Consider the following 10,381-nt stretch of genomic DNA (forward strand, 5'->3'; position numbering starts at 1 on the left):
CTAATATATATATATATATATATATATATAATGTATTATATAAATGTAATCACATCATAGTAATGTGAAGTACTGGAAAAGGTGCATATGTTCCATGAGCATTTTCTGCACAAAGGCTATTTACTGAAGGGCGCCAAACTGCACTAAAACCGTAGTACAGTAATAGCAAAAAAAGAATCAGCCATTAGCTTAAGACAAAAAATAAACTGTAAATGGCCAGAAACACAACAAAATATCACCCTTTCCTTTGGTAAACAGACACCCACATTTCTAGGAATATTTTTGCTGTGGTGTTTTCAAACAAGATAACTATGGAATTACCTTAGTTGTAAAGCAATAAACCTGAAGGAATTTCAGAGGGGCGTTAGCAGCAGATCCAGGCCACCATTGGTCCTCTCCTCGCCTAGGCACAGGTAATTAGTACTTGCTCCCCACCCCTCTGTGCCACTGATTGCAGCGTGGTTTGTCCAGGTTCACAGTTACTTGCTCTTCTTTTTGCATTTCTTCCCCCTCAGAATAAGGCCCTAAAACTTTAATTGGTTTAAGCAACATTTTGTTGCAAAAAAGCTCAGTAATATAAATTAATCTGGCCATGAAAGCTCCTTTATTTTCAGTCTGAACCACACTCCATACATTTCTGTATAGTGTGCGTGTGCTTGCATATATATGCTGTACATGTTGCAAACAATAGTAGAAGAATAATCCGGGTACACACTGAAATGACTGGCAATCGTAACGATGCTCCGGATGATTTGCCTTCTCCCTGGATATCGTATGATTGCCGGTACACACTGCAGCAATTAATGATCGATGGAATGATCTCTCGTTCTGTTCTTCATTAATATGCATGGCACCACATGCAAAATTGTCAGTTTTGGTGTGCAGCACATCAGACCTGACGACGTCACGTGACCATAGGAGCGCGCATATTGTGCCTACACACTGCACTATAAGCCAAATCGTCCAAATCATAACACATTGTTTCAGTGTGTACCCAGCATTAGTAATGAGGCTAACATCAAATGTTACAATTTGGTTATTGTGGTCACTGTTTCTCAGATGTACAAGCAACCAAAGTTTCAGGTTTGTTTTTTTTTCTTAAATGTTTTATCATACAGTGATTATAGCTCCTGCAACAACAGTGCTGCTGAGTACGTCCTTCCATGATACACCTGCATCATGCATGTGTCCAGTCTGTCATCAGAACATAGTGACACGAGTAGAATATAACTCTGGCCTCCTTACTTGGCTTATCTTCGGCATCCTGATCCTTTTTGGGTAAGCATCAAACTCTGTTCAGATTATACTAACTTATTTAGCACTTGTCAAAAAAACTCATAGCAAATAAATATTAAACTAGAACCTGTATTGCTGTAATAAGTTAATGTATTGTATATGGACTTGTATCTGCCACCCTACAAGCTGTGGCTTATCAAATAGCCAGAAAAAAATAAAGTAACCAGAATTAAATGAATTAAATACATGGCTGAAAAGCACAGAATAAAGCTAGAAATATAATGGGCATAATGGAGAGTTGGTTGTAATTTCTAATAAAAAAACCTGTAATGTTAATATATGCTAATGTGTGCAGCTTGGCACCAGTAGTGCATGTGCTCTGTTTACGCCCATGGTTTTTTAACCATTTGTTTTGATGGAAAAATACACATTCGCTATTAGGCATCATTAAAACTTCAAAAACTGCTCTAATGCAGCAGAACTAATGGTCTCATGCAAGTAAAGCAAAAAAATAAACACTCAACAGTAAAATATACGGCCAAGCAAAAAAAAAAACACCTATCAGTTTCAGTGGTGCTTGCACAGTCAGCCATTTAGCAGCAGTTTTCTAGTGCCAATGACCATCCTCATCCAACATCTGCCCCAGACCTCCCACAAGTAATACATTTTTGAAGGCTAGGAAATAACTGCATTGGGCTCATTTAGAGGTGGATACCTGGAAAGTACACAGCAAAATACAGGAGAGAGCTCATTTTTATGCATATTTTCTATCGGATACAATTCAAGATATGTCCAACTGTAGCACTAAAAATTGTGCCAGAAGTATGGCAGGCATACAAGTGTGTACATTTATGTCCCATGCTATTGAAAAGATGGCCCGGCTGTAACTAGGGGATTGTGAGCAGTGCCACAGCCAAGCTTGCAGAGTGCCTGGAACTGGTAGAGCTGCTGCAGAGCTGCTGTCCAGTGCATTTCTTGTAAGGATGGACATCGGAAGTCGATGGTTAGCAACCATCGATGTTTCTGATTCGCTGGAAATACTTTTTCCATTGAATACCGGGAATTCAATGGTTGCCAGCCATCGGCAGCTTTCCGATGACCTTCTGATGGCTGGCTGTGGGAGGGGGACCACACACCACTGCTCTGCCGCTAGGCTCTGCCCCCTTCCATAAGGCTCCATCCATTTTGGCTCAAAAGTATAACCATCGCGATGGTTATACTATCGAATTGTTGTGATACCATAGCTATTTGCCATTGCATCACATGATTTGATGTCGGAAGCCTGGCAACCATTCAATGTTGGGCTTTCGATGTCCATCCCTAATTTCTTGCTGGTGACCATGGCCCCGCCCCCTCAATGTAATCTCATGATGTCATATGTTTGGGTGTGCATGTCCGGTACTGGGCAGAAAATCGCCCTGCTCCAGCGCTAAGAGATGGCATTCATGACATAATATGAAATCAGCCCTAGCACATTTATCCTGGGGAAGTATTCCCTAGGTAAATTGGGCTTACAAAAAACTTGGGTGATGGTTGCTATAGCAATACGTTGTACCTAGTTTTGACTTACAAGTTTCAACATGTCGTGGTGTTAGGAGAACTACAAGTTGACAACATGCTGTTGCAGACTTGTAGGTCATGTAGTTACATAAGAAGTACCTAAAAATGGAGACAAAAAAATGAATGCCAAGAACACCAAAGCTATAGAAAGTGAATCACAGTAAACAGACTGAATGGTCTGGCTAGTCTTTTATATTTGAATCTTTTAACTGGTATAATATATTTTCTTTTGAAGTTGCTGGCTGGGATGCTGCCTCATTCCCTTCTGTGTGGACAGCTGTAAGGATGTTGACCATTTTTGCCCAAGTTGTAATCATCACCTGTCTAAGTACAAAAGACTATGAAGATTCCTCACCACTGAATGCTATGTCCTACAACAGAATAATTACAGTTTGTATCTTAACTGTTTGCACAATAAGATCAAGGTTTTACACCAAGAGTTATATTTAAAAACAGTCTTATTTGTTTGAGCTCATAAGAATATGTGAGCCTGTTTACTGATCATATGCTTTATACATTTTATACTCCACTTTAAAATGATGTACCTCTGTACATTGTTCATTAAAATTATCATTTTCAAATCATTTTATTTTATAAAGAAATTATCTTGAATTATTTTGTCAGTTTGTGTAGTATGTACTTGTTAAGTGACTTGTTGAGAATAGTACTGAGGGTAATCTGCCATTGAACTATACTAGGCCACATTAATAAGGGATTGTAGGAGAATTTAGCTTGGCCTACCAGAAGCTTTTGCAGCTATCATGTGAGATGATATGGAAGCAGTGAGTATTAATTACACTTTCCTGGGCTTGTTCGAGGAGCCCAGGCAATCTGTTCAAGGGGACACATGCTCCCTATTGCAGTGCACAGCACTGTGAAACAAAAATCAGTCAAAAATACTGTGCAGAGGGGGCATGGCCACGCTCCTCACTATCACTCAGGACCGCCACCATACAGTAGGTCTAAATGACCCATTCATCACCAGTTTGCTACAATACCATGACAATGCTAGCCTGGATTGGCCAAATGTAGGGGAAACAAAATGATACTTATTAAAAATATTCATAAACATTCTTAATTAGAAAATAAAACATTAATTTATTGGATAACGGAACATGCATTGCGGTGGTACAAATGTCATGGTTAAACAAGCTTTCCCAAACAAAGGCATCTTACCACCACCAGCGGTGGTTATCGCTAACCATAATGCTGCTGTTGCCAGTGGTAACCCCTTCATTTAGCGTATGACATGATAAGAAACTCTGTTGCCATCAAAACTGTTTATGTGATGCATACTCCCTAAATGTGAGGGAGATGTCCTAATGAAATAGTGTTGTAGGAATAATGATGAGATCTTTACTCTCCACCCACCATGGAGGAAATTCTTGGGAGAAGAATAAGAAGGATGTACGATGTTGCAGTGTGGTGTCATGAGGGGGGTGCAGGCTGCACCTGGGTGTCACCCTTGGAGGGGGTGACACCAAAATGCTGGCTCCTCTGCTGTGACAGGAGCCGGGTGCTGCAGTGTGACATTTTCCTGCAGCACCCGGCTCCTGTCATAGAAGAGGAGCTGACAGTGCTGACAGTCCACTCTCCAGGGGTAGCCCAGCATGTCAAGCAATGCTAGGCTGCCCCTGGAGAGATGCTATCACCTGCGGGACCACGCCCTTTATTTTAGGCCATGCTCCCTTTCCGGGCACCAACGCCCCTGTGACGCGCAGGGATAGTCATGGTGCTGCATTATTACAGGGGAAGCGAAGCGTGCTGCATTATTAAGGGGATGTGTGCTGCATTATTAAGGGGATGTGTGCTGCATTATTACAGGGGATATGTGCCTTATTATTACACAGGATATGCGCTGCATTATTACAGGGGATGTGTGCTGCAGTATTACAGGGGATGTGTGCTGCATTATTTTAGGGGATGCATGCTGCATTATTTTAGGGGATGCTTGCTGCATTATTTTAGGGCAGCAGTTCCCAAACTGTGGGTCGTGACCCCAAAGTGGGTCGCGGCCATCCCAGCTTGGGGTTGCGACTCACATGGGTGAGGTTGATGACCCATCTGAGGAGAGTGAAACCAGTTGAACTGTCTGTTATTTCAGACTCCTCGCATCACTGGCTTGGAGATCCGAGGAGTCATCAAGCAGCCCCGTCCCACCCCAGTGCTCAGCTTCTCTTGTCCTCCTGCCCAGCAGCAAAAACTGACACACAGGCAGCAAGCCTCAGCAGCAGACTCAGAGTTGCCAGCTGCCACACTCTCTCTGCAGTCTGTGCAGATGTTGTTAAGTAAGTGCAGCCTGGGGGACCACTGCTGCCAGGGTGGGAGGACACATAATGTGTGTTGATTGCTGTTTAGGGAGAAGAAACTTAAGCAGGAGGAGGAATGAGGGGAGTGTTGAGCACAGACCCAATGGGGGAACAGGGGAGCACACAGTGTGGGAACTGGAGGGGGGGGACAGAAAAAAACAAATTTATTAAAAACCCATTGCCTCCCCCCTGTCATCCACTGCCTCTCCCTTGAAACGCACTGCACCCTCTGTCTTTCTCATCTACTACCTCCCCCTGTCACCCACTGGTTCTCCCTGTTACCCACTGTGTCCTATATCACCCTTAGCCTCCCACTACCGCCCCAGTCACTCACTGTCTTCCCTGCCACCCTTTGCTGCTCCTTGCCACCCACTGCCGCCTCCTGTCACCCACTGCCATCCTCTTCTTCTCCCTGCCACCCACTGCCTCTCCATCACCCTCTGCCTCCCCCTGTCACCCACTGCTTCTCCCTATTACTCACTGCCTCCTATGTCACCTATTGCCTACCCAGTCATTCTCTGCCTTTCCATGCCATGATCTGCCTCCCCCGTATCACCCTGTCTCTACCTGTCATCCAGTCACCCCTTGCCACCCTCTGTCTTTCCCTGTCACCCTCTGCCTCCCCATGTGAGCCACTCGTTCTTCCAGTTACCCACTGGCTCCTATGTCACCCTTTGCCTCCCCAGTCACCCACTGTCTTTCCTGACACCCTATGCTGCTCCTTGCCACCCACTACTTCTCTCTTTCACCCACTTCCCCCCCTTGTCACCCACTGCTTCTTGCTGCCACCCACTGCCTCCCCCTCACCCACTGCCATCCTTTGCTTCTCCCTGCCACCCACTGCCTCTCTGTCACCCTCTGCCTACCCCCTGTCACCCACTGCCTTTTCATGCCACCCTCTGCCACCATCACTCACTGTTTCTCCCTGTCACCTACAGCTTCTTCCTGTTATCCACTACCTCCTACATCACCCTTTGCCTCCCCAGTCACCCACTGTCTCCCCAGTCACTCTCTGCCTCACCTTGCAGGGACAGGGACTTTGAAAGGAGCTCATCCCTGCAATGTCTAAATGAAATGATCGCATTAGCGCAGTGGCGTAAGTTCATACCAGATGCCAGGAGGCAAGTTGTTATTTTTGTGCCCCCCTAAAACAAAATGGAAAATAAATGTGGTGCATATCTATCTATCTATCTATCTATCTATCTATCTATCTATCTATCTATCTATCTATCACTTATGCACAAAAACACTAATATAGAATAACCTTAAGTGGGGTGACTATATTGTGGGCAAAAGAGGAGGCGCCTCCATTATCTCCCATAGTTCTGCCCCTGCATTAGCAGATACCTCACTTCAGTTTCCATAGTCTACTGCGTCTCCATAGTGCTACTGTGCATGAGCGGTCTGCTGACCACGCATGTGTGGCAGTCATTCTGCAGTAACTTGCTGGGGTCCTGTAATAGTTTTTATTGTTAGATGGGGTCCCAGAGCAAAAAAGTTTGAGAACCCCTGTTTTAGGGGATGCATGCTGCATTATTACAGGGGATGTTTGCTGCATTATTACAGGTGATGGCAGGTCTGATGGCACCATTACAGGGCTTGTGTGTTGCATTTCAGGGGATCTGTGTCCAAGGATCTGTGCATTATTACAGGGGAGGCGTGCTGCATTATTACAGGGGATGGGTGTAGCATTATTAATTACAGGGGATCTGTGAAGCATTTTTACAGGGATGCATGCTGCATTATTACAGGGGATGTGTGCACCATTACAGGGCTTGTGTGTTGCATTTCAGGGGATCTGTGGCCAAGGATCTGTGCTGCATTATTACAGGGAATGTGTGCTGCATTATTACAGGGGATGAGTGTTGCATTATTACAGGGGATGTTTGATGAATTGCATGAACCTGGTGGAAGGGGGAGAGGTTTTGGGAGCATTTAAGATGCTAAAAACATCCTAGTGCAGCGTAATTTAATGCAGTAACACCCATGGTAAAACATTTTATGTTAGTGGGTTCCCATGCTAAAAAGTAGGCTCTTTCTATGACCATTGCAGTCATTTGCTTACTTTGACAACTGTGCATGATTTGCACTTCAGTACTTGATTTAAAGCACAGCTTCCTATCATATAAATGGATGTGATATCTAAATTTCCTGAAAGACCAAATTTTTTTTTCAGATGTGGAAGGGACAGGTGTATTACATACTTGCTTACCCTCCCGATTCCGTCGGGAGCCTCCCAAAAATCGGGTGCCACTCCCGGCCCCCCGGAAAGTCAGGCAAACCTCCCAGCCCCCGGCGACCCGATGCCCCCCCCGTTACAATGTAAATCCCCGGCAGCAGGGGGCCGGTGACGCGATTTGCGCTGAATCGTGTCAATCGTGGCCCCGCCCCCTGCTTCACCTATGCCGTTAATATCGGCATTGTAAAGAGGGGGCGGGGCCACAATGATGCTATCATGTCCCAAGCTCCGCCCCCAAATCCGTGTCATTTGCCAGCCACACCCCCTTTTTACCGCAACCCGCCCTCCCGCCGAGAATGTCCGACAGCTCCCTCCTGGAAGGAGGGAGCGAGATATCGGCAAGTATGGTATATTACCTGTAAACACATACCTAGAAAAGTCACACACTTATCATCCGTCTCTGAGGAACGTTTCAAAATAGAGGGGTTTCTTCAGTTTATGTAATTTATCTCATTGGGTGTGGATGTGGTGCGCAATATATAGGGCACACCCAGGGCCGGTGCAAGGCTTCTAGGTACCCTAGGCAATACTTCTGCCTGTGCCCCCCCTCCAACTAAATGCAACATTTGCTGGTACTGCAGCCGGTGGGTATACTGCAGCATTAGCATAAATTCATGCTACTGCATTACTATCCACCTCATAGATAGATATAGTTATTAGTTAGAACACACATTGGAGCTCATTCAGACCTGTTCGCAAGTTGCGGTCGCTCGCTGGCAAAAAGGGGCCGGATATTTAAATGAAGTGCTCGTACTGCGTCGCGTAAGAACGCCCACTATGTTTTAGTGAGCTACGGCAAAGTGCGCTCGCAAGTGTCTAAAGGCGCCCCCTTGCCACTTGCAACATACGTCATCTCCGGGAAATAAAGGATTAATTGGGACCATCAAGAGCCATCGGAGCTGCTCAGAGCCCTTGGGGTTGCCTTAGCCTGCCGCAAGCACAGCGATCAGTGCTGGCTGAAATACATGCAGGTGACGTGTACAATGATGCTACTTTGCTAGTTATGCACGCCCTCTAAACTGTGTTTTGGCGGCCTGACACGCCTGCATTCGCACATCCACTCCCCTGTTCACAGGCACCTTCCCCTGTTACCACCACAAATGGCACTATCTGTCACTCAAAGTAGTGACCTGATAGTGACTTACGAGCAACCAAAATCAGATCGCAACTAATGGCTTGCGCACACGCACTGTGAATTATACGCATGCGCAGATGGGCGAAATCAGGATCAGATCCATTGTGTGTGTATGTATTAGGGGTGTGCACCGGCCACTTTTCGTGTTTTGTGTTTTGGTTTTGGATATGGATCTTTCTTCGTGTTTTGGATCTGGATTGGTTTTGCCAAAACCACCCTTCCGTGTTTTGGGTTCTGGGTTTTGTGTTTTGGATTTGTATTTTTTTTAAAAAAGCATAAAAACAGCTAAAATCACAGAATTTGTAGGTTTTTCTGCTCCTATGCTATTATTAACCTCAATAACCTTAATTTCCACTCATTTCCAGTCTATTCTGAACACCTCACACCTCACAATAGTGTTTTTATGTCCAAAACGTTGCACCGAGGTAGCTGGATGACTATGCTAAGCGACACGAGTGGGCGGCACAAACACGTGACCCATCTAGGCGTGAAACTGCAGTGGCAGACAGGATGGCAGTTTGCATTATGTACAGTTTGGGGCCTAGTTTTTCAAAGAAAAAAAAGAGGTGCAAAATGGAATTGTCCTTGGGCCCTCCCACCCACCCTTATGTTGTATAAACAGGACATGCACACTTTAACAAACCAATCATTTCAGCGCCAGGGTCTGCCACACAACTGTGGCTGAAATGATTGGTTCGTTTGGGCCCCCACAAAACAAGCTGGCAATTAATGTGTCCCTGCACAAACTGGCTCTATGGAGGCAAGATGTCATCCTCATCCTCCTCATCCACCGATTCCTCACCCTCTTCAGTGTGTACATCCTCATCCTCACAAAGTATTAACTCGTCCCCACTTGAATCCACCACCACAGGTCCCTCTGTACCTTCTGGAGGCTGGTCTCCCTGGAAGAGCTGATAATTCATTTTGATGAACATCATCTTCTCCACATTCTGTGGAAGCAACCTCCTACGCCTTTCGCTGACAAGGTTCCCGGCTGCACTAAACACTCTTTCGGAGTACACACTGGAGGGGGGGGCAACTCAGGTAAAATAGAGCCAGTTTGTACAGGGGCCTCCAAATTGCCTCTTTTTCCTGCCAGTACAGGTATGGACTGTCTGCCATGCCTACTTGGATGCTGTCACCGATGTAATCCTCCACCATTCTGTCAATGGTAACAGTATCATATGCAGTGACAGTAGACATGTCAGAAATTGTTGCCAGGTCCTTCAGTCCGGACCAGATGTCCAAACTTGGTCCTGCCTGCCCTGCATCACCGCCAGCGGGTTGCTTAGGATACCTAAGTTTTTTCCTGGCAGCCCCAGTTGCAGGAGAAAATGAAGAAGGAGCCGTTGACGTGTCACGTTCCGCTTCAGCTGACAGTGTGTTCACCAGCAGGTCTTTGCACCTCTGCAGGCTTGTGTCGGCCGGAAAGAGAGACACCACATAGGCTTTAAACCTAGGATCGAGCACGGTGGCCAAAACGTAGTGGTCTGATTTCAACAGATTGACCACCCTGGAATCCTGGCAAAGCGAATGAAGGGCTTCATCCACAAGTCCCACATGCCGAGCGGAATCGCTCCGTCTTAGCTCCTCCTTCACTTTCTCCAGCTGCTTCTGCAAAAGCCTGATGAGGGGAATGATTGACTCAAGCTGGCAGTGTCTGAACTGACTTCATGTGTGGCAAGTTCGAAGGGCTGGAGAACCTTGCACAACACGGAAATCATTCTCCACTGCGCTTGAGTCAGGTGCATACCCCCTCCTTTGCCTATGTCATAGGTGGATGTATAGGCTTGTATGGCCTTTTGCTGCTCCTCCATCCTCTGAAGCATATAGAGGGTTGAGTTCCACCGCGTCACAACCTCTTGCTTCAGGTGATGGCGGGGCAGGTTCAAGAGTGTTTGC

General features: G+C 45.9%; 1 protein-coding gene across 1 annotated transcript in view; it reads left to right on the forward strand.

Moving 5' to 3' along the window:
- LOC148534548 (LITAF domain-containing protein-like) overlaps positions 1 to 3,380 on the forward strand; it is a 54,018-nt gene extending 50,638 nt beyond the window's left edge. The window contains exons 4-5 of the mRNA XM_088466910.1: positions 1,119 to 1,278; positions 3,032 to 3,380. Coding sequence (XP_088323036.1) covers positions 1,119 to 1,278; positions 3,032 to 3,140 — 269 coding nt within the window. The 3' untranslated portion in view covers positions 3,141 to 3,380. The remainder of the gene's footprint in view (positions 1 to 1,118; positions 1,279 to 3,031) is intronic.
- Positions 3,381 to 10,381: the final 7,001 nt, after the last annotated feature.

This window comes from Taudactylus pleione, unplaced genomic scaffold, assembly GCF_031769625.1.
Source record: "Taudactylus pleione unplaced genomic scaffold, aTauple2 ptg000066l, whole genome shotgun sequence".
Taxonomy (NCBI): Eukaryota; Metazoa; Chordata; class Amphibia; order Anura; family Myobatrachidae; genus Taudactylus; species Taudactylus pleione.